Here is a 23,160-nt window from a genome sequence, read left to right on the forward strand (position 1 = left end):
TGAGAACATCTTCGCGAGCATGACATCTGAAGTGGGACAACAGCTGCAGAAGTGAGATGTGACAAACTCATCATTGCCAATGCACATTGACAAAGGCCTCCCGGCACGTACAGGAAGCAGATGGCCTCCAAAAATACAGAGAAACTACATGCAATTCTGGATTTGAATGCGAAAGATGTACTCCATAAGTCGACACCGCCTCCCCATCGCCATCACTTAAGACGACCCACGAGAAAGGCAGTTTCCTAACAGGAGAATGGCGTCCCTCTCCGAAACCACGCCATCCGCAGATGACTGGCAACCAATGGCAATAGCACCCGGAAGGCGCTTGCGCATGGTCGTGGCTGGCTTCGTTCTTTTTGATCTAAAAAGGAGAGAAATCGGGTTCCAGGGTGTTCAGAGATTTTATATCCGCCCAGCAACGATGTGCCAAGGCACTAGGAAGATTGTAGGGCCGCTATCTTGGCGGGTTGGGAGGAGAAAAGTTTGATGAGGACAATGGGGTTTTTTTCTCTTCTTCAACACACATTCATAACTCGTGAACGCATAATCAACTGCCTCGCCGCAATTGCCTACGGGGAGGTCAGTCATATTGGCGTACTAGATGGCATTTGATGGCATTTTTTAGGCTCCTGCTTCTTGTGTTGATGAGGATGGGGGTCACCTGCGTATGGCCGGACATACTTTTGTCTCTTTTACTCTCGTATTCTCAAGGGATGTAGTGTATTTACTGAGGAGAGGATGCAGTACGGGGACGTTGAGAGCGGCTCCCCTGGAGGTTCTCGAACGACTGACTGCCATGGTAGAGGGCGTGGCTTGAAGAATCGTCAATATCTAGGAACCTTATGGCAGTTTTCATGCGTTGAGCCATGCAAATCTACTCGTATTGACTATTCACGTAGTGCGGTTTGCCATCTTTAGTAGCAATCTGGGACTGTTAGGTCAATCTCTGGTTTGTTACCTTTGTGAACGAGATCCTAATCATGGTGACCGAAACGGAGGCCAACGGCAGTAATTAGAACCCAACACACCATCAACGGAACGACAGATACGAGGCCAACATCCTCATCAAGATCGGGTATCACAAAGTGTGGTCTCACTTGTTTGATGCACATGTATTCCCCTGTCCGGACTTCCCAGAAAAGAAGGGCGAGGCCTGGAGCACTGTGGAGCGAGTCGTGCGTCTCTTTGCCGTGAACGAATAGCGCAATCGCGACATGTGTACCTTCCTATCCGATTCACGACCTTGCACCCTCCCCTTTCCTTCTTGCTGTTTGGTCTTCTTCACCCAACGACACCATGATTACCCACGCTTGACGCTCGTTTGTCGTAATAGAGCATTCTTAATTGCAAAAGCGGCGACACAAGAGCCCCATCCTGCCACGAGGTCAGCACGTTCTCCCCGCGTGCGCCGTGCAGCCCCGGTCTCAGCACCTCTCCCGCCACCGGGCCGTCGCCCATCTCGACCTCTTGCGACCTTTCGCCGGTCCAGAACTCCGTACGGAGTAGAACTTCGACTACTCCTTTGTACTCTGCGACGACATGGCTGCGGCCCTGAACAAGCGCCAGCAGGCGCGCAATGAGCGCACGCTTCAGGAGTTGATCAAGACGGTGCCGGGGAACAATGTGTGTGCCGATTGTGGTGCGCGGAATCCAGGTCAGTGGATGTGCTGTTTTATAGACTTTGGATGGGACTGACTGTCCTGTAGGTTGGGCGAGTTGGAGTGTACGTATTGCCATATCCCGCGAACGCATGATTGCGGGTTCTGTCCAGGAATTCGGGGTGGATGGACACTGACGACCGAGCAGTTGGGCATATTCTTATGTATGCGGTGCGCGGCACTGCATCGAAAGCTGGGGACACACATATCCAAAGTGAAATCGCTGAGTATGGACAAATGGGATAATGCGCAAGTCGATGTAAGACACATTCTCAACTTCCCCCTTTTCCAGTATCAACCCAAGCTAAACAGAAGAACCGCAGAATATGAGGCGCATCGGCAACGTCGAGTCCAACAAAGCCTACAACCCACGAAACGTAAAACCCCAAATCCCCATTGATATCGACGAAGTGGACAGCGCCATGGAGCGCTTCATCCGGCAGAAATACCAGGAGCGGGCGTTCCTGACGGATTCGGGACCGGGTACCAGACAGAATACGGGGAGTACGAGTTCGGTGGAGGATAGGCCGCCGCCGTTACCGCCGAAACCGACACGGCGGTTTGGATTCGGGTTGCAGAAGACGGCACCTTCGTCCAGAGATACGACGCCCCCGATTTCGCCGGGAATAGGGGGCTTTGGACTGGAGTCGTCACCTCCGAGAGTGAATAAGGCGTCCCGAGTGTTTGGGTCGAACGTGAATACCTCGAGCGATGGGATGGAGTCCAAGCTAGCCACTCTTCGCGATATGGGTTTCCCCGATGACAAGCGCAACGCCACGGTCCTCAAGGGCGTTAATGGAAACGTAGATCGAGCCGTGGAGACCTTGATCAGACTCGGGGAGCAGAACCCGGGACGCTCAAGAGGAACGACGCCTACGCCCACACCACCCGCTAAACCGGATCTGAACGGCTTGTCATTCGATAATGTGCAAAAGACGTCTTCGGTAAACCCGTTCGATGCTTTGGATGCCGTGGCACCGGTACAACAGCAGCAGCAGCAGCAGCTTCAACAACAGCCTCCGCAGCTACACACGCAGAATTTACAGTATGGAGGATATGCCGCGCAAACGACCTCGCCTTCGAATCCTTATAATCCATTTCTACAGCAGCAGCAGCAGTCTCCGTCCCAGCAATTATACCCTCAGCAGCAACAGCAAACCTACCAAAACCCGTTCGGCCAACCACAATCTCTAGAACAGTCATTCCAATCTCTAAACCTCTCGAATCAACCCCAGCAGCAGCTACAACAACAACAACCCCTCTTTCCCAACCGCACCGGCGGCTACGCCTACCCTCAGCATCCGCAATCCCAATCCACCTACCCCCTACCCACATCCACAAACCCCTTCCAACAGCACTCCTTCACCCCGCCGCCCATGCCGCATCTACCGCCGCAGTACGCGAGTTTCCAACAACCGCTGCAGCCGCAACAACCGGGAATTTCTTCTGCCTCGCCGAGTGGATACAGCGTCGGTGGTGGCGGGCAAGGGACCCTGTCCCCCACGGCGACGGGAAGTTCGGGGAATCCGTTTTTGAAGAGCGTGAGGAGTCAGATATTTGCTCCGAGTGCGGGAGTAGGAATGGGAGGGGGAGGGTATAATCCGTTTGGGAGTGTGCAGGCGCAACCGCAGGCGCAGAGTCCGTTGGCGCAGGAGGTGGGGAATCCGTTCGGTCAGGTCCAGGCTTTGCAGCAGCAGCAGCAGGGACAGATGGCGAATCCGTATCTAGTTCAGACGCAGCCGCAGCAGCAGGCGCCGAACCCGTTCTTGAATACGCAGCAACTGCAGGGACAGCAGCAGCAATCTGGATATCAACAACACCAACAACCGCCTCAGCAGCTGGGATACCAATCACAGCAACCGCAGCAGAATATCAAATCGTCCATCTTAGCGCTGTACAACTATCCGCAGCTCGCGCCTCAACGACCCCTCGATCAGCAGCAGCAGCAACAGGGGCAAAACGGTACCGCAGCCCCGGGAGGAACGCCCAATGCCGCAAACACGGCGTCGTCGTCGACAGCGGCATCGGGTCCATCAGGAACAACAGCAGCAGCGACAAATAATCCCTTCTCCGCCTCGAGCATCCCCACCAACACCACATCTACACCCAACAATTCTTCCACAGCAACACCATTACCACCAAGCGTTCCGCAGCGCCAAATGGCAGCAGTGACCAGCACCAGCACCAACGGGTACGGCCATGTTTCGCACGAGAGCGTGGATTTCGCGGGGTTGATGGGGGGCAGGCACAGCCCGGATGCGTTTGCGGGGTTGAGTGCGAGTTTTAGGCGGTGAGAGGGACAGGGTGTGAGCGTATATGTAGGTGATGGTCGTGATGATGGATGGGTTGGGCGGAAAGCGGATGGGAGGATAGGGCGAAGACATGGCAGCGGTCGGGAGGCGGTCAAGGCGGGCGTGGCATTCTTTTGGCGTGCTTGGGGAAGAAAGGAATAAAGAAGAGGATTTGAATCTATGTGAGGGAGGATGCCGGAAGGACGAAGGGAGGGGAAATAGGAAGAATGGAAAGACGAGGAGGCAAGGGAAGGGAAGAGGAGAAGACAAGACACTGATATTGTCGGTGTTGTAGATGTCGCTGTTGATGATGTTGATGTTGATGTTGATAGTCACGTTGCTTGCATACATACATTCTTCCCGTCTGTCTTTCCCCGTGCAGACAGATATTCGTAGGTAGTTTTTGATACATGGCGAGTGAGATTCTTTTTATTTCATTATATGTATATGTATATGCATGGCTTCTACATAAGGGGTAGCATTTAGTAGCATTTTATCAGTTCATTTTCTCGGCGTACACGGCAGAAAAAAAAGCGACATCCTGTTTTTCACGGCCAAGTCAATTCAACGCAGGTGGAGGAAGGAGAAGCATAGTATTTGTGGAACATAGACCATCATACTGTCGAAAGGCATCCTCATCACGCACCGCATCACTCAGACTCGCCAACCGAACGAACATTTGACTCCACACGATCTCTCATTCTCATTCTCATTCTCATACTTCGTTCCTTCTCGCCAAACAGAATGCCCGCATGCAATCTATATCAGCTACACACCTCTCCTGCCTATAACCCTCTTCATCCCTCCCATCCTCCGCTTCTCAACTCCTTCAGATTGTTACAACCTTCGCCCTCTCTGTTATACGTGATACGCATCCCACTCCTCCTTGAAGCCCATCCTAGAAATATTTCCCACACATGAGTCGCTCGTTCCCAAACCCATCAACCCTAGAACCCCCCATTGTACAAGCGTACAAAGAAACCGGGAACCTCGTGAATGACTGGGTTTTCGTCCCTAAGGCAAGGAAATTGGTCGTATGGGGAGAAGCAGACGTGAGGAGCAATCGTAAAGGGCCGCCCCAGATGTAAGAAAATACAAGGCCTGAATCGCAACTCCTAAAAATGATAAGTTGCTCAGTAGAGCCCATGTGACTGCTCCGATGGACTTGTGGCAAGTCTTCTGGTGAACTCGCGCAGTGAAATCGAGGTGTTTGACCCCAGCACCATCCTTCCGGACGCCCAAGAGTCGAAAGTGAGTAACACATGGACGTAAAGTCCGAGAAGATGTCCAAGTTCCAACGGCACCACTCTCCGCTGTTCGTACAGAACCCTACCAAACGGCGCCTCCTCAATCCATGTAGAAGTCGCCCTTCAGGATACGCTCCTGCATGGGATCAGGTACTCTGGGTTGCTTGGGCATCTCGTGAGGCGGCTCCATGATGGTGACGCTCTTGGCGCGATGATGCATCTGAGGAGGGTGGATCGGGTGGGCACCGGACATGGAGGCGCGCTCGGCGCGGTTGCGAAGATTCTCGGCAAAGTTGTAGCCTTCGCCTGGAGGGGAGAGAAGGGACGTCAGCTCTCGTTCACCCAGGACCTGATCAGGATGACGTTTGAAGTGCTCGGCCAAGATCTGCGGCAAGGAAGGAGAGGAAGTAGACGGAGAAAGAGAAGGAGGAGAAGAAGGAGATGTGGCGTCTGCAGGGGGGACGAGTGAGCCAGAGGCCGCTGGAACAGAGGAAGAGCGTGAAGGGGACAAGGATGAAGACAGACCTCGACCTCTTGCAGTCGGGGGAGAGGAGGCTTTCTGATGAAGGGAGGGTCTACCATTAGTGTTGCCCTGGCTCCCATTGCCCTGCCTAACATCCCGCATTGCGCGTGCTCCGAAGCTCAGCCGCCGAGCAAAGGGTGTCGTCGGCACACTGCTCGCACCCCCTGAAGGCGGGGCGTTATCGTCTTCAAAGGGACTCTCGTCGACGGAGCCTGAATTGACGCTAGACAGGCTCTCCGCCCTCGGCCGTGGAGCTGAGAAGGGTGTGGATTGGTTCATTGGAGGGGAGAGGCCGACGGTGGTGAGAGACAGGCGGCGTCGCTGAGCGTTGACGGCAGCTGTGGTGATGGGCCCGGGGTACGGCTGAGTCGGGTCCTGTTGTCCTCCGAGGCTCCTCTGGCGACCGAAGAGGTCGTGGAAGGTCTGGCCTGTGATTGAAGCTCGTCGGCGCTCCGCTGCACCTGGGGATGGAAGTGGTGGCGAGTTACGATCTGAAGACATGTTGCAGCTGCTTATGTTAACGTTGTGAATTGGTGAGCGGAAGAGTTCGTGGCTGTGGGTGTAGATTGTTCGCAAGATCCGAGTGTGAATTGGCCGTGGGGAATGTGTAGGGGGGAGAGGAAGTGGAGGACTGATCAGGAGGTTGAAGTAGTAGGTACCTACTGGGTTGGGCGCACGGACGCGGGCAGGTGAGTCGGAATTCGGAGTTTCGGGGCCGGAGGGTGAAGCTACGTCAGCGGGGCAGGTGGTCGGTGGATGGCGTGAGAGGCGCGCTACCACCAAAGTATTACAAAGATGCACAGGAGACAGGCCGCCGTGGAAATGGATGTTGCAATATCTAGAGCGAAGAGTAGCAGAGAATCAGAAAGAATTGGAGAGGTGGAGAGGAGGGGGAGACACAAGACGGTTTGGATTGATGGGCGGCCAGTCTGCACAGTAATATGGTGGGAGCACAGCAGCAGGGTCGCGCAAGGGTCCAATGACCGATTGGGATGCGCTAGGCCTCCTTCCGGGTTGGCGTCATTCCCCGCATTTACGGCAGGAACAAAGGACGTGTTGACTAAGGTGCTTATCCAGCCAATCACAGCACGCCTTTCGCCACGACAGCAATCACCACCCTGCTTTCGTCCCAACCCTCTCCTCTTCCCCCTCCACCGGGGATCACGGATCATCGAGGTGCTATGAGGATCGTCCGCCGGTGTTTGTGCAGCGTGCACATCGCGTCGCCGCCGACGTCTCTCGGAGGGGCGGTCTTCTTAGTCAGTTTCGGACCTCGTTAGTAGAAAGCTACGTCGCTAGGTGGAACGCTGTTGAAGGGGAGTCAGCAAGTCCCCCGGGAACAGTAGGTATCGATAGGAGAATGGCCCCCTTTCAAGGATAGGACAACCCGCTATCAGACAATCATCAACGTTGCTTCAACTTCTCCGCACCAATTCTAGGTGATACAGCAGATCTCTGCATTAGACCCGCATCCCCTCTGCATCACCCAACCCTAAGTGACGCCACTCTCAAGCCGTGTTCCGCGTCTTCTCAAGCTTGTGAAGATGCGGAGATACGAAGGGTGGCGTCTTAACCTGGGCTTGCTTTTCCCAACTGCCAACAAATCAAGCTCCCTTGGCGATTGCAGCTATGATTGTTAAGCACCGGGGACCATTTGAAAGCTCTCTAGGTGTCATCACGTGACCTCCCTGATTCACTACCTCCCATGCTAGATAACGAGTAGCCAATAGAAGTATGACTAGCGATGCGCCGTTGTTGCCAGCGGGCTATGGACCCAAGCCTGGGGACAACGCTGCTGCACTGCGATGTCATCATGGCTCACAGCGACGGATGCATGCCTGTGTAAGCACTACTACTGCATACCTCCAAGAGCTATTGATTCTAGAACCCCTTGCCATTGAATGTATGAAGCCCTCAATCTTACCCTGGGCCAGAAGTGTGGTCATTGGAAGACGTACTGCAAGGCGAGAACAGTGAACTTCTTTTTCCTACAAACATGCTCAACAGAGGAATTCATACAGCATGCAACACACTGAAACCTGCTCGTACAATCCCATGTACTAGTACTGCAGTAGATTACGGACGCATGGCCCAACCAATCGCTGCCCCTCTGATCGGCCCGTCGCCACAGCCCAGCGTACTATGTACATACAAGTAGTACTGTGTTACTCTCAGCCTCCGCTAACCCCGCCGACCAATATTCACCCCTCACAATCACGCGACGAGGGTCTGACCATCGCGAGGCTTGACGGGTCTACACAGTAGAAGCAACGGTGACATGTGTGAGACCATGGGTAACGTTACTTAACAAGTTTATTCGATGGACGAATACAATGACGAACACGTGCCTCCATGTGTATCAATGTGAAACCATTTGATAGAATTTTCTGTTTCGGTGGTAACCCACTTTATCCTGTCCACTAGAAAAAGCAAGGAAAGAAATGAGCGACTCTGTCTCGAGCCCAAGTAAATAAACAAAGCTGAATTTTTAGGCCCGCTGAAGTTCAGCTTCACCGAATCGAACTTGAACAGAAGCAGTATACCCTCCAGAGATTAAGAAAAGAACGCTACAAGCCATTCATTCCCCAAATAAAGGACATATCTCGAAGGGCGAAAAATGAAAAATCCGAGAGGGGTACTTTGAATGTAACAAAGGATTTAGGAGACAGCAAAAAAGGAACTCACTCACTCCTCTGCGCCGGCCGCTTCGGACTAGGCGTAGTCCCCTCGCTCCCAGTCCCAGCCCTCTTCCTGCCCAGAGTCTCTCCTTCACCCACAATCTCCCTAAAGCTTTCCAGAAACCTCTGAGGCGTCCATTGCGGCTTCAACCCTGCCCTGGTCGCTGACAGCAACTCCCAGTGACTCCTCAGGATCCCTTCAATAGGCAACTTCTTCAACACGTCTAGGACAAAGAGTCCTTCTTCGTCTTCGTCGCCGTCATGGACTGGTGCCCCAATCAAGTTGACAAAGAGATTGCTTTCTGTTTCGTCTTCAGGGGGTACACCATCCCAAGTTATGCCTGCGTAGGCGTCTTGATTACGGTCGACGACGCCCTTCAGAATCGTGACTAATGCTGCCGCAGCACGACGACTGATGTCGCCCATGTCGAAGCCATTTTGTTCTTGCTGTTCGTAGTAGTCATCGATAGCTTGGACCAGGTACTTGAGTTTCCTCGCGCAGGTTGGGACATCGTATGCCTCCGAGGGCGCAGTAGATCCATGTGCAATGTACTCATCCAACGCCTTGAACGTATGCACAATTCTATTGTTGATCTTCTCGAAGAAGACATGGGTTTGAAAGTCCGGGTCGATGATGGACTGAAGCTTGTTGAAAAGACCCAGGTTTTTGGAGGGCTGTTCAGTGAAGAGCGAGGTTATCAGGTCTCGGAACTCGCGGTATTTCCGTGAGCGCTCGGAAAGAAAGGCGCCGCCGGGTGCTCTGAATTCGACAGGCAGGGCCTCGGTGGGTTCAAAGACGGAGAGCATTGCGGCAACTTCCTCTTCGATGTCTTCGTCATCCGGAACCGGGCCATCGTGAACCTCCCAGTCAAGATTTTCGGCCACTCTCTCCAAGGTAGCGTTTTTGATAATCGAAGCTGGTTCCCTGTTTTGAATCAGAGCCCCATCAGGGGCAATCTCCAGTGTCTGTTCTCTGATCTTCTGGGACGCTGTTGATGCCAATTGGTCCAACATCCAGAAAATGTGCTATCATAGTTGTCAATGGACGCTCAATGCCCCTGCAAATGACGAACATACCTTACATGCGATTCCTTTGTCATTTGCGCCACAAGTGCATCTGGGCGCACCATGTCGACCACCCATTGCAACCCGAATCTCATCGTCCAGGAAAAATAGATACTGATTCGCGTCCTCATCCAAGGCTCTGCAGTACTTCATCTTGATTCCGTTCGCACCAAAGCCTTCTTTGGCATGCCGACGGGCATCGGCTCCAAGATTACCAACATCATATTTGATACCGGAAGTCGACTCAAGCACGGCGGAGGTTGGTGATGCAGACTGGGAATGTTGAGTTGGAGATGGCGAAGGTGGTGATCCGCTTGCACTCTCTTGGACGGCTGGTGCTGTTCGAGCCCTAGCAGCAGCAGCCCGAGTCGTCACCATGTTATCCTCCAAAGAGAGCCTGGAGAGTTCGTCCGCTGACATGGAGTGTCGTCGGTTGTCAGAAGAGCGCGGCTGTCTACTCCACTCATCGTGCCTTCCGCGGTTGACTATATACCAACCTCAGTAAGCTCCGCGCCGCACCTGCTGATGATTCACCGATGTAGTCCGCAAAAGGGGTCAGACGTGAAGAGACGGCGCTTAAGGTGGGAGAAAAGTACGCCGCACGCTGGCGCAAGTTTTGATCAATTGTGGCTGCGAGACTGGAGGGTGTGAAGATTCGTGGCGTAAGATGATATGTGGCGTGTGGGGAGCTGTGCTGGTGAGATCTCACCCATTATCGATAACATTGGTCAACGGAGGCATAATTCGTGCTAGATGTGGTCGTGTCCGAGTATACGCCGCAGTCCTACATCGATGACATAGTTGGGACGAGCCAGTGACTCCAACTTGACCGTTGACAGATGGACAAATCGGACTCTGCCGGGAGGGTTGGCACAATTAAGACCATGTCCTTATCGTTTACCATGTTGATGCCTGATATTACTGCCGCGATTGTTAGTGTTGACTGGTCCTCAGAGAACGTCATGTTGCCATCTACGATTCCATTCTGAGTGCGTCAAGGACGCTTTGCCGGCCCCCTAGCTCTCAAGACGAGGCTGATAGGGAGCTCCGAGAGGCCGCATTCGCCGAAGCTGCCTGGAGATGGAGCTGAAAACAGTTCATCGGCAGGCACCCATCACCGCCAGAACTACGGCGAAGCCATTGTGCCGTGCGAGTTCGTCTCCATCACGAACTGTCTGAGCGCACGCCCCAGTCCGGATTCCGGGGGGAGGGGCCAAGATCTGAGACTTCCAGTGGTCGATGAAGCGGAATATTGACATCGAACAGGTGGAGCATGTTGGTGTCGGAGTGTAGGAGGTTGGAAGCAGGTCCTCCGTAGGGCCAAGCGAGAGCGGTCAGCCACACGTTGGCGTCTGTGCGGCGGGGTGCACAGCCATTCACGTTTTAAACCCAGCAACCGCCAGTCGATTCCCCAAGCTTTTCATCTCTCCCAAACCTCACGAGGCGGACTAGCCGATTTCCACTTTATAAGCTTCTTCGAGAAGAAGATTTCATTGTCCTTGGGCGGTCTGCGCCCTTCTCTGCATGTGACGCGCACTGCACGCAGATGCACGAATGTGCATGCGGCGTTGCTTTTACTGTGGTCAATTATACCTATTGTTACACGGCACATGCTGCTGCCGCTAAGGCTGTCTTTCGGAAGGTGAATTTCTGAGACACTATGTTCACACAAGGAGGACCTTCCTTGAGACAGGGCGGATTTCTGCGCCTTAACCACAATACGGGACTTCCTCTTGTCACATCCGACTGAGCACCCTCCTTGTTTCTCATGCACTTCCTCTGTACTGATGTTATTCAAGTATAATTGAACAGCCAAGAGGTAGGAATCGCTGGGTAATGTTAACTCGGACATGCAAAGCGCAGTATGGAGACTGTTTGCGGGAAATGTGATGTATTCGCTGAGCTGAAGAGAGAGAGCCAGCTGGTATATAAGTTAAAGGTAGTAATGAAGAAACAGATGTTGAGCAAGCTCAATTCTCTTGACCGAGATTCCCCTGGAAGCAAGCATTCGAGGAGACCGCCATAACTCGTTACGGCGTAACACATAGGTCGTGATCGGGCGTCCCAAAATCAAACCATGAGAAACGTAATGATGAAGCTTCCAGAGCTTCAATCCGCGGCATTGCCTGTACCACAACCGGACTCCAGGTCGGTTATAGCAAGTCGACTCATCGTGTATCCCCACTGGAGCGCCAGTATGGAAAGCACCTCCACGCCGGATAGCCGCGTGCGAACTGATCGGTGAGGTGTAGCCCGATCCTAATCTGCTGTTAATCCAACATGTACATCAGTGTGCATGGGTACCACTCACACTGGGCTGCTCACCTGCTACTGCCACCGGTCCGAGAGGCGGAGGCATATACAGAATTCTCACGAGAGCTCTGTCGAGAGCTCTGATCCTTTGTTTTGCCTGTCTCCACAATGTGCCGCATTGAAACGCCGCCCCAGGGCAAGCCCGAAAGCTCATTACTACCAGTGTCAATGTCTCCAGGCTCCGGAGTGGCGTAGGCATTCCCAGCACGCCGCTGATTCTCCGCTTCGCGCTCGGACTCCTCCTTCTGTTCTCGAATCTTTTCGCCTGTTGGGCCAGTGTTAGCGCGTTGTTGTACTGCCGAAAGGTGAACTTACGGAACCGTCTCTGAGCCAATTTGTTTTGTATCTTCCTCCGTTCACTGGGGTCTTCTACACCAGACCACTCTTCCGCTCGATTCGTAGACGCATTCCGACCGGAGGGAGCAGATGTGGTTGACCCGCTAGGAGATGATCGGGACTGCGGCCCTCCTGTCCTTTCCTCACGAGACATCTTTCAGCCACCTTCTTGAAGTGATCTTCTCCAGTTGACGAAGTGAGTCTGGAGCGACAGCGACGTGGTCAATAACTGTTAGCGCCCTCCGGGAGAACCGACGTGCTCGATGCGAGGATGTTCTTGTGATGTTGATAGGCCTTTTCACTCAGGCTGGTCTCATATCCGAATGTCGTAGCTGGCACCAGGCCACTATTAGAGACTCACTCTCGGATAGCACGAGAGACCTGATAGGCGAAACACAAAGAGTATATGCCCAGCTTGTGGTATCTGAAGGCAGGAATGGTAACTAGTCAAAATGAGAGACGACAAAGCATACAACGAAGGAAAAGAAAGCGAGCGCACATAACTCGTCAAAGACGGTGGCTCCGTACAGGAGGGCATCTAGAGGTATTCATACTGTCGTGGGATGGATCTAGGAAGCTGCAGGTCTAGGCGGGTATGACGAAAGAGTCCGGGGCGTCGGGCTAACTGGAGTCAACCGCCCTTGACTCCGTGCTCTTAGGGTAAGGCTCCGAGGGCGTCATGGATGCCATTGGTGAACACTCGGAATATGCATATGAGTGACGAGAACGTGGGCGGATTTCGGCGAACCCTGGGAAGAGAAATTAGGCGTCAAGCTAAGGCACCGCAGGGCAATTAGACAGCCTAGACCGTTCCTAACCAGTGAATGGGTGAGGGTTGTTCAAGTAGAAGGACACCTCGGCTTTCCCGTGAAGCCAATGCATGAGCCGACTAACATGACGTCCTCCCGAGCCGTTTAATTCACCGGATGTGTGTGACTAAACTACCGCCATCCCGCATGGGAACCGGCCAGCCCTTGTTGGCTCCATCGAAAAGGGTGAGATTAGATCCACAATGGGACGGCATTTCGAAAATGCTATCCAATCCGAACCGCTCTTTGGATGGGCTGAAGCGATCTCTCATGATGCGAAGCCTTGGGCAACAGAAATCGCATGCGGGAAGGATCCCGAAAGCCTCTCGCTAACCTCTTTCTATTTCAGTCCGTCCCAAGGACCCAGGTAATACCGAGCGGCTGTCCTAGCGACGAACGTGTCGTCTGTGCAATGAGATGAGGCCCTCCGCATCCGGGTGGACGTTTGTCAGGATTCTGGGAGAAGTACCTGCATTGTCGGTACCGTTGCTTTGGCAGGAAATGTCGGACTGACCGCACACTAGGGTCCTCCACACCGAAGCCATAGGTCAGCAGAGACGCCATATGCATCCATATTGCTAAGGCAGCAACATCTGCCTCGCCAATTCTTACGATGGCAGCAGAGGGCTGCTTGAACGAAACCTTGTGCACCTAAATCGAGGTGTGGCAGTGCTTCAGCCTCCGGTTCACAGTATGTGCCCTTAGTCAATTCAGACAAGCCGCTGGCCTGACATCATTCGTAGACTGCCGCAGATGCTCGCTTTTCGCCCGTTCAGCCAAGAGGGGAAGGGGCTTCTCCATGGCTCCGTCACGGCATGCCCATGTCTGCCCATCGAAGACCTGTTCGACTTTGTCGCCGATTCATGGAAGCACCGGTCAAATGGAATGATGGGCGACATGAGATCCACAATAGCAGGATCGGTGAGTGAGTCCGAGCAAGATTTCGCATATGTCTATCAAGGCCAAGGAGCGAAAGTGGTGGAGTTTGTGGGGAGAGCGGTGTCGAAATCATGATGCGAAGTTGTTGCACCGCCACAATAGGGAATCCAGCCAATCGTTCATCTTGTCGGTGTGGCTTCCGCCTTCGCTAAGCCTAAAGGGGACACTGGCTAGGATCATTTCACCGCAACACCAAAGCGGTCCAGTTCACGATGGTTGGCATCATCCACCTGCAGAAGAGAGAGATGAAGCGAATCCGCCTTGTTTACAAGGCATCCGGCCCGCTTACTGACCGTCTTTTCCGAAGCTTCATATGCACCGCTGCACACTTCTTTCTGCTGCCCCTGAGAGCTGGTCGTCTCGGACAGAGCTGCCAGGTGGGCAAGAGTCTGCGAATGGTAGATCCCTTGGTCTAACGGGGAACCCACCCGCTCCTTGACCAGTCGATATGACGATCCGTTGAAGAAGACCTCCTCTCTGGGCGGGTGATGAATGGCTCATGTGCAGATTCGCACACCGAGAGACACGCCGAGCGAAAGGGGGCTCCTGGGACGACGTTCAACTACAATGGAACGTTCGCCGGCCGTCGACATCTTGGTTTCATCAGGTGGACTTGAAATGAGACGAATATGCTGTTGACATTGAGACATTTCTCTCCCCAATCTCAACCTCCAATCTTGTTTGCGGCGCATTCATCAGTAGTCCTTCTAAACTACTTACTTCCCCTCGCCTCCTTCTCAGGTAAATTCTCCAACACACAACACATCCCCTACCTATCACAATCTCCATTTTGGAGAACGGCGACCCAGCAACGCTTCTCCCCATGTCTGTCATCGTCCATCTTTCCATGTACCAACAGCCGTACAGCCACAGGCCCTACTCAGCCCTAGACTACCTGCAGGATTGGTATATCTTTTTGTGGCGCAGTCATCAGTGGCGCAGACTCGAGTGGCGGTGAGACCTGCACCTATTACATAGGTATATCTCCGATGCAATCGGTGGTTCTAAAAAAAGCGTGACCTGGAAACTGAGACAGTGAGTTGACCATGTTGTTGGAAGTAGGCGGGGACGTAGGTAGTTGGACATCTGGGATTTTGCGCCCCTGCCGTTGCAGTCAAGTGGACAGTGATACAGTAAGACCTCGGTATTGGGAAATAATCGGAATTAGGTAAACTATCGTAGATAGGGAAAATTCCGCGCCACCGTACAAATTTGTATGGAGAATAAGGAAAGCCCGGAGTCTAGGAATTTCCTTAGCCCCTACCCATATATTTCCTTATTCATAAGGTTCCTAACTAGCTATATTTAGCACTGGTGATGCCGTTTTTAGTAGAGGAGCTGCCCATCCTAGGGGAGGATATGGGGGTGACCAAGGTCACATAGTGTGATAACTAATAAATTATATTATATAAGCATGTTCAGCATAAGGAAAACCCGCGTTATAAGGAAAATTTTTCGGTCACCAGCAATTACCTAATAGCGAGGTCTTACTGTAGATCGAGAAGCAGGCCCAGGTGGACGCAGATCGAGTTACCTGGAATCCAGAATTAAAGATAGTCCAGAGCTGCCGTGCGCATGAAAGCCAGAATCTATATATGCATGATGCTATCCGCTCGCCCAGTAAACGCGTTCTATCTACACCACCCGAATTGAAAAATTGACTTTTCCGTAGGCTTTGAGAAGCAGATACCAGACGCCGAAGGAAATATGTCCTGTTTCGCACCAAGGCTCGTCCACTCCGTAGCATGTTAATTCCCAGCAGCCTTCGCCTTCGCCCTGCGCTTCCTCGCCTCTCCATTCGCATTCGGTGCAGTGGCAGATTGGATTGCAGCGTCATCTTCTGGGAGACTGGACGAGGGCTCGAGGAGCGGCTCCTCGACGGCGCGTTGGTTACCTAGGAGGCGGCCGATGGACTGGTTGAAGACGAATTTCGGGAGCTTGAAGAGGAGGGTATCGTAGATGGTTGGTTTCGGCTCCTCGTCAGGCTTCTCTAGTCAGCATCGTTCGATACAAGAAGGATAAGTAACAGCGACTTACGTCGAGCAGGAATTCCTGTTTCATGCCATCCTCCGTTTCTTCCTCCAAAAACACATTGCCAACGGAGTCAACAACAAGCATCTTCCCGTTCTCAGCCACAATGCGCTTCTTTGCGCCCTGCGGACCAGAGGTGGGTTCCGCTTCAACAGGTGTGCTGATGCCTGAACGACGGGCGGTCCTTGCTGCCTGTGTCTTCTTTTCTTTGCGATTTTCCCTGTCCATCATGCGCTTCTGGCGGCGGTTCATGGGCATCATCTCTTCCGGTGCGTCTTCCGCGGGAGGAGGATTGTAAGCTGGCGGCGCAGAGTCAACTCCAGGGATCCCTTGGATGCCTGTATCATCTCCCCAAGCGGTCCTGCGAGCATGGCGAATGTACCTTTCAACGAACTCGCGACGACGCTTCCAGCCAATGACGAGAGCGAAATAGTGGAATCCCCCTCCCATGACGACCAAGAGACCCAGCAACACAGAGCCCAGTCCAGGGCGGAAACGCGCATAATAGTATCCCGTTCCTCTCCACTTGGGAAAGCCATTCCTCAAGAAGTGATCATATCTCTCCCTCGATGGGCCCTTGAGAATCTCCGCAATAACGGTCATCCTCTGGTAGTCCTCGGTGACCTTCTTGATATGCGCCTTGATCTCCTTCTCTGAAGGATGTTTGGCAACTTTTACTCCCGGCTTTGCGCCCTTTTGCTTCTTGCCGTGGGTTTTGGCATAGTTGGCGACGAACTTCTGGCGCGCCTTGTCCGGGTGTACATCTTTGGATTTCTTGCGGTATGCCTTTGTGATTTCGTCGTGGGAGGCGAAGGGCCTCACACCTAGGAGGGAGTAGAAGGTCACGTTGGGGCCATTGTGGGCAATGACCTCATCACGGAGGCGAAAGATCTCGTGGTCTGTGATAGTGCTCAGTCAGGATGGTGTTCGTGAACAGGCAATTGAGTGAAATGCCGTTGGGAATTGGAAAAAAAGGAGACGCACCCTCCTTCGTCCACCCTGCAACAGCGGCGACGAATAAGCACAGAGCCAGAGATATGAATGCGTGAAACTTCATGGCGGCGCGTCAGGGCACCCTTTCGGCGCCCTCGAGTCGATGTGGGTGACGGCGAGAGGTGGAACTGCCTCAGCACCTGTATGTACTGTGTATGCGCGAGTACAGTAGCGGACCGCTCGGAAACCCGAACGTGGCCCAATCAGCGATTGGCGAATGCAGGCAATGCAGAAGATAAAGCTGATGCGGATCCCCAGAAGCGTCCTCGACTGCGTCTTCCTCTGCTTCGCTTCTTACTCCCTCCGCTATTCGGATTGCTTGCGGCTTTCGTGGCCTCAGGCGCGGGTTCCCTCCCTCAACGCGAATGCGGAAAGAAAACTGGGCCGCCATGTGAATGCGTCGCTTCCCATTTGTGGCTTGGACTTTCCTGTGGCTGGTTCGCCGCTTCCCGAATTAGGCCGTTTAAGGCCTGAAGGGGCAGGGGCTGGCGTGGTCTGAGCGGCCGCCTCTCTCCAACAAAAGTTCCGATTCCACGTACACCTTTCTCCCTCCGCCACAACCCGCTGTCCCTCCTTTTGACGCGCGTCACTCCAGGTCCCCTCCTTGCTGGGTTTAGCAGGTAAGGCAACAGCTTTTGCTTCTAATAAGGGTCGAATTGAGAGCAGCCTGCAAGAGGCCACATCTCGCCATCGCGCCTGTTCTTCCGCTCTGACGCCTGCTTGCTAACAAAAGACATTGACAGAACTCCAAGTTTCGCATTCTTTTCACACTCCCCAACAACCGATACCCATACCAACTCACCTCTCCGCAACGATGTCCGGGTTTAGGATCCCTATCGACGCTCTCACGTCGCGAATGAACATCTCTGGTCGTTTCGACGGCCTCCGCAACCAGTCCATCACCACTCGGTTCGCCAACCTGCGACCTATTTCCGAGTTCTTCGACTTCAAACGCGTCTCCAAGCCTGCCAATTTCTCCGAAGTCCAGAGCAGAGTCAACTACAACTTGAGCTACTTCTCCAGCAACTATGCCGTCGTCTTTGTCATGCTCAGTATCTACAGCCTCCTCACCAACCTCTTACTCCTATTCGTCATATTCTTCGTCATTGGCGGCATGTATGGAATCGGCAAGCTCCAGGGCGCAGACCTTGAGATTGGCAGCCTGCGCGCTACTACCTCTCAGCTCTACACTTGTCTGCTCTGCATTGCCATCCCTCTTGGCTTTTGGGCCTCGCCCTTCGCTACTGTCCTCTGGCTCATCGGAGCTTCCGGTGTCACCATCTTGGGCCATGCCGCATTCATGGACAAACCGATTGAGTCAGCTTTTTCCGAGGAGGCGGTCTAGGTGGTCGGCCGCGAGCTCCTTACACTTCGCCCCCATGGGGAAGACCACCAGGGGGGAGGTCGGGTGTGGGGAGGTTTATGGAGGAGGCGGAAGATGTGTATAGATTTCAGGAATTGGACAGTGACGACGAAAGGTACGGCGTTCTGGTAGACCCTGGGTATCAAGGAGTATCGAGTAGCAAGAATATCAATCCTGATGAGCTTTACTTCAACGACATGGATTTAAGAGCATGGGAGAGGAACACCGGGGTTGGTGTTATTGATGAGATGGGCTATGGTGATGAATATGCTTTCGAGGAAGATGGAGAGTATTATGATGAGGCCACCGGGCTGACTATGAGTCTGGCAGAGTACGAAGAGCATGTTTTTCAAGGAGTGCTGGACAAGATACGACGTGCGAGAGTGGCAGGCGAGTCGGATGTGAACCTTAGCACTGAAGAGCTGGAGATATACAGATCCAGACTTCTAGGGCATAAGGTGCCTGCTGCGCGCCCGCAACCGACTACGCTCAGACCTGTTAGTGCTTCGGCCGTTCCTACTGCAAGCGCTATTGCGGTCAACTCCACAACCGACGCTAGAAACCTCGTTGCTGGCAGCGTAAAGTCCTCGAAAAATAGATCACGAACCTCTTCGTTCTTCGGACTCCGGCCTAAGAAGGACAAGACCAATGGCCGCCGGCGTGCACCTTCGATCACTTCCCAGCCTCCACACCAAGATCCGGCTTTCGTTGTGCCCGGTCCGAACGGACACTCAGTGTATGCCCCAATCAACGGGCACCATGACCGAATGTTTCCTCAATCCCCCCCTCCGCCGAGTGCCTCATCTCAACCTGGATCTCGGTTGATGTCGTCTGGCCACCAATCGCAAGTCCCAGCACACATTGCCTATGCCCGCGAAGTACCTGGTGCCTTTCCATCCAGTCCACCTCGCAGCTCCGCATCATCAGAAGCCAGCTTCTCCCAGCAGTACAGACGTCCGACATCGTCCTCGTCCCGTCAGCTATCTGGTTCCGAACAGGTGCACGCTACAGTGTCTCCCGATACTCGTAGTCGCTCGTCATCCATACAGCAAACTGTGAAGCTTGTCCCGATCCCTGTTCCTGATTATCAGCATCATAACACCGAGCCCTATCAGTATCATGTTCCTGGGCAGACATCGCCAACGGTGATTTCACAAACACCGTCCTCTCCTACCCAGCTTGTACGAAGGGTGGTGTCAGGTCCATCTGATTCCTATGTGGCTATGCCTCGACGCGTTCCGATTCCAGTTCAAGGTCCGAATCTTACCGTCCCAGGAAGCAGCCCTGACCTTATGGTTGACCTTAAAGATGGCGCAGCGGAAGACCACACGTCTGATGAAGAGGGCGAAGGTGGTATCGTAGGTGATGTCGGACCGCAAGCAGCTGCGAAAGCTTATAAGGTTCAAACGGTCAAGCCAAGCGGTAGTGGAACTGCTAATGGAAAGGAGAGTGATCGAAGAAAGAGGACGCATCGCAAAAAGAAGTCTTAGACGTTCATGGGGACCCTCTTAATAATCCAGGCTCGAAGCAGGTGACGTTGAGTATACCAGGTTTTGGGGCTTATTATTCTGGCTATCTTTGACACTTGATACTTTCTTCTCGGTAATGGATTCTGCATTTAGTCTATGTGGGTGTTGTTTTCACGTACACGACCATTGGGTACACGCGGATTTCGGAATAGAAGGGGATTCTAGGAAACCGTAGAGTGATTACCTGGGTGATTGATACGCGTCCAGATGTACAGAGGTTCAACGTTCTCTCATTGGCCAATAATTTGCCAAGGTCTTCGTTTTTTCATCCAATGACAGTGTATGCATTATCTTTTCCAGCTACAATATTTGGCCAATCATGATTTACAACCGACCTCCCTTTCGATAGACTTCGATGATATGCATACCCCTCACTCAAAAAACAGGATGGAAAACTGCGCATCAAACTGCACCGGAGAGAGTCCCACACCCGAGCAACCATTCGCTATGCACAGAAAATGTGTAGCTGCAAGTATTCGAGAAGATGCCATGTTCGATGGCATCACTCCCAAATGATCGCCCATTGCCATTGTTTTGGCTGAGAACTGCGCTGGGCTTCCAATGAGCTCCCAGTGGCAGCATCATACCTCAGCCAGCTTCCCTACCCCGCCATGGCCTGCCCCTCTCCCACTATTTCCTCCGCTCTGGCCAAGCTTCCCTCGACGTTACAAGTTTCTCTCCTCATTCTATCCAACCTGACTGTCAAATCCTGCACGTAAGTGAATTCCCATTCAGATTGCCTCGTCCGCGGCCGAACCTATACCCATCTCGCATCCCACGCTGCTCCCCCGATTTGGCGCCGGTGACCGGACTTCTGGGCTGAGACTGCGCGGGACGAGACTGCTTTTTCTTCCCTGGCAACCATCGGCCATTGGCCTTCCTCCTGACAACTCCTCAAGCTCTCTTTCTGTTCTTATCTTCTCTTCACCGCTCACATTCTCTCCCTTCATCATTGACTCTCCAACCCTTCCTTCTCCCGCTGACACCTCTCCCCTCAGCTGTCACAATGCCCATCTCCAAGATCCACGCACGCACTGTCTATGACAGCCGTGGAAACCCCACGGTCGAGGTAGACATTGTCACTGAGACTGGCCTGCACCGTGAGTGAGCTTTGCACGTTCGTGTTGGTAATCACTGACGCGTTTCATCAAAGGCGCCATTGTTCCTTCTGGAGCCTCCACTGGTATGTTACTTTCCAACTCAAGGCCTTTTGAAAGGTTGCAACAGCAGCTAATCTCTCTACACAGGTTCTCACGTACGTCCCCGCGACCGCTCCTGCGCGACACTACATGACATTGGATTTGGGCAATAATAACAAAGAGTAGGAAGCCTGCGAGCTCCGCGACGGAGACAAGTCCAAGTGGGGAGGCAAGGGTATGTCACATTGCAGTGCAGGAAACCAAATAAAAGACTAACTGGTCATTCAGGTGTTACCAAGGCCGTCAGCAATGGTACGATCTATCCAATTTTCTCGCTGCATTCTTCCATAAGCGGTGCTGCTCTCGTGACAAATCGGACGAGTTGTTGAACCGGATTTCAAGCAACAGTCGCTATCTCGGCATTCTCTGGAACTATGCTGACTAGATTCTTCCGTGAATAGTCAACGATGTCATTGCCCCGGCACTCATCAAGGAGAAAATCGACGTGAAGGACCAATCTGCTGTCGATGCTTTCCTCAACAAGGTATGTGTTTTCTCTAAAGTAGTTTGCAGGATACTGATGGCTTCTAGTAAGTGCGGTATCCCATTATATCTCCATACCAGAGTACATCATTTGGAGGAGCTTCATCCACTCTCCTCAGGATACTAAGATATATTCAGGCTCGATGGTACCAAGAACAAGACCAATCTCGGCGCAAATGCTATCCTCGTACGTCATTCTTCGAGACGACTTTTGGATGCTTGCTGACATATCCCAGGGTGTGAGTATGGCAGTTGCTAAGGCTGCGGCCGCCGAGAAGGTACAGAACATCAGTGTGGATTCAAAGATAACGGCTGACAAGATCAGGGCGTCCCTCTCTATGCCCACATCTCCGATCTTGCTGGCACGAAGAAGCCCTACGTCCTACCCGTGCCTTTCATGAACGTTCTCAACGGCGGCTCACACGCCGGTGGTCGTCTCGCTTTCCAGGAGTTCATGATTGTTCCTTCGTGCGTGAATCCTTTCTGCTTTGGCTCCATGATGTCAGCTAAACTCTCAACAGTGAGGCTCCTACTTTCTCCGAAGCAATGCGTCAGGGCGCCGAGGTTTACCAGAAGTTGAAGTCCTTGGCTAAGAAGACCTACGGACAATGTGGGTTCTTAGCCTTTCGTTTAGAGATACTCCATACTGACTGAGACTAGCGGCGGGTAACGTCGGAGACGAGGGTGGCGTAGCTCCCGACATTCAGACTCCTGAGGAAGCCCTTGATCTGATTACTAAGGCGATTGATGAGGCTGGTTACACGGGCAAGATCAAGATCGCAATGGGTCAGTCGCGTCTGATGCCCGTTCTGCGCAAGACTAATCAGTGCATCAGATGTCGCATCCAGCGAGTTCTACAAGGCAGATGAGAAGAAGTACGACCTCGACTTCAAGAACCCAGACAGCGACAAGAGCAAGTGGCTCACTTATGAGCAACTCGCCGATCTCTACAAGTCACTTGCCTCCAAGTATCCCATCGTTTCGATTGAGGATCCCTTCGCTGAGGATGACTGGGAGGCATGGTCTTACTTCTTCAAGACCTCAGACTTCCAGATTGTTGGGTATGTTTAAGCACAACACCATCCGGGCATGGCTGACTTTGCAATAGTGACGATCTGACTGTCACTAACCCCGAGTTCATCAAGAAGGCTATTGAGCTCAAGTCGTGCAATGCTCTTCTGCTCAAGGTCAACCAGATCGGCACCATCACTGAGGCAATCCAGGCTGCCAAGGATGCTTTCGGCGCCGGATGGGGAGTGATGGTCTCCCACAGGTCCGGAGAGACTGAGGATGTCACCATTGCCGATATTGTCGTCGGACTGCGGTCTGGTCAAAGTGAGTAGCTACTGTGACATGATCATGAAAGGCTTTACTGACAACCGGATCCAGTCAAAACCGGTGCGCCCGCTCGTTCCGAGCGACTCGCCAAGCTAAACCAGATTCTGCGCATTGAGGAGGAGCTGGGCAGCAACGCCGTCTATGCTGGCGAGAAGTTCAGGACTGCTGTCAACCTGTAAATGTCTCCAGGTACCGACAGTCGGAAGGGTGCACCCGCACTGAGCGTATGAGCAACCCAAGACGAAGCCACGATCTTCAAAAGCGATACGTATCATGAACATGGAACTGGAAAGGTAGCCAAAAATGAAATAACCATTCGACTACTATATCCCATGTGTGTCCTCTTCGCAGTGTCTCATCAC

At 52.9% G+C, this 23,160-nt stretch overlaps 8 protein-coding genes across 8 annotated transcripts; 4 read left to right on the forward strand and 4 right to left on the reverse strand.

Annotated features, from left to right (window-relative positions):
- Positions 1–1,224: 1,224 nt before the first annotated feature.
- EI97DRAFT_491020 (ArfGap-domain-containing protein) lies at positions 1,225–3,955 on the forward strand (the record flags this gene model as incomplete). Its single annotated transcript, XM_033802250.1, has 5 exons — positions 1,225–1,657; positions 1,710–1,726; positions 1,810–1,920; positions 1,985–2,641; positions 2,678–3,955. The coding sequence occupies exons 1-5, from the start codon at positions 1,543–1,545 to the stop codon at positions 3,953–3,955; spliced, it is 2,178 nt and encodes a 725-aa protein (XP_033658482.1). The 5' UTR covers positions 1,225–1,542.
- A 1,131-nt stretch (positions 3,956–5,086) lies between these two features.
- On the reverse strand, positions 5,087–6,359 carry EI97DRAFT_14829 (uncharacterized protein). The gene has a single exon (XM_033793253.1). It carries the CDS (start codon positions 6,221–6,223, stop codon positions 5,300–5,302), a length of 924 nt encoding a protein of 307 aa, XP_033658483.1. The 5' UTR covers positions 6,224–6,359; the 3' UTR covers positions 5,087–5,299.
- A 2,044-nt stretch (positions 6,360–8,403) lies between these two features.
- On the reverse strand, positions 8,404–9,885 carry EI97DRAFT_367104 (uncharacterized protein; the record flags this gene model as incomplete). Its single annotated transcript, XM_033795068.1, has 2 exons — positions 8,404–9,426; positions 9,478–9,885. The coding sequence occupies 2 exons, from the start codon at positions 9,883–9,885 to the stop codon at positions 8,404–8,406; spliced, it is 1,431 nt and encodes a 476-aa protein (XP_033658484.1).
- Positions 9,886–11,786: 1,901 nt separating this feature from the next.
- On the reverse strand, positions 11,787–12,268 carry EI97DRAFT_454175 (uncharacterized protein; the record flags this gene model as incomplete). Its single annotated transcript, XM_033800512.1, has 2 exons — positions 11,787–12,043; positions 12,094–12,268. 2 exons carry the CDS (start codon positions 12,266–12,268, stop codon positions 11,787–11,789), a joined length of 432 nt encoding a protein of 143 aa, XP_033658485.1.
- Positions 12,269–15,254: 2,986 nt separating this feature from the next.
- On the reverse strand, positions 15,255–17,268 carry EI97DRAFT_429040 (uncharacterized protein). The gene is made up of 3 exons (XM_033797351.1): positions 16,878–17,268; positions 15,900–16,792; positions 15,255–15,847 (listed from the first exon to the last, which is right to left on the reverse strand). The coding sequence occupies exons 1-3, from the start codon at positions 16,948–16,950 to the stop codon at positions 15,611–15,613; spliced, it is 1,203 nt and encodes a 400-aa protein (XP_033658486.1). The 5' UTR covers positions 16,951–17,268; the 3' UTR covers positions 15,255–15,610.
- A 432-nt stretch (positions 17,269–17,700) lies between these two features.
- EI97DRAFT_367879 (prenylated rab acceptor PRA1) lies at positions 17,701–18,231 on the forward strand (the record flags this gene model as incomplete). Its single annotated transcript, XM_033795112.1, has 1 exon — positions 17,701–18,231. The coding sequence occupies one exon, from the start codon at positions 17,701–17,703 to the stop codon at positions 18,229–18,231; it is 531 nt and encodes a 176-aa protein (XP_033658487.1).
- A 77-nt stretch (positions 18,232–18,308) lies between these two features.
- EI97DRAFT_454178 (uncharacterized protein) lies at positions 18,309–19,739 on the forward strand (the record flags this gene model as incomplete). The annotated part of the gene is made up of 1 exon (XM_033800513.1): positions 18,309–19,739. One exon carries the CDS (start codon positions 18,309–18,311, stop codon positions 19,737–19,739), a length of 1,431 nt encoding a protein of 476 aa, XP_033658488.1.
- Positions 19,740–20,784: 1,045 nt separating this feature from the next.
- EI97DRAFT_367468 (enolase) lies at positions 20,785–22,977 on the forward strand (the record flags this gene model as incomplete). Its single annotated transcript, XM_033795095.1, has 14 exons — positions 20,785–20,878; positions 20,932–20,961; positions 21,026–21,033; positions 21,104–21,152; positions 21,206–21,229; positions 21,379–21,465; positions 21,589–21,647; positions 21,697–21,738; positions 21,786–21,928; positions 21,982–22,070; positions 22,121–22,246; positions 22,296–22,521; positions 22,569–22,795; positions 22,850–22,977. 14 exons carry the CDS (start codon positions 20,785–20,787, stop codon positions 22,975–22,977), a joined length of 1,332 nt encoding a protein of 443 aa, XP_033658489.1.
- Positions 22,978–23,160: the final 183 nt, after the last annotated feature.

This window comes from Westerdykella ornata, assembly GCF_010094085.1.
Source record: "Westerdykella ornata strain CBS 379.55 unplaced genomic scaffold EI97scaffold_1, whole genome shotgun sequence".
In the NCBI taxonomy this organism is placed as follows: Eukaryota; Fungi; Ascomycota; class Dothideomycetes; order Pleosporales; family Sporormiaceae; genus Westerdykella; species Westerdykella ornata.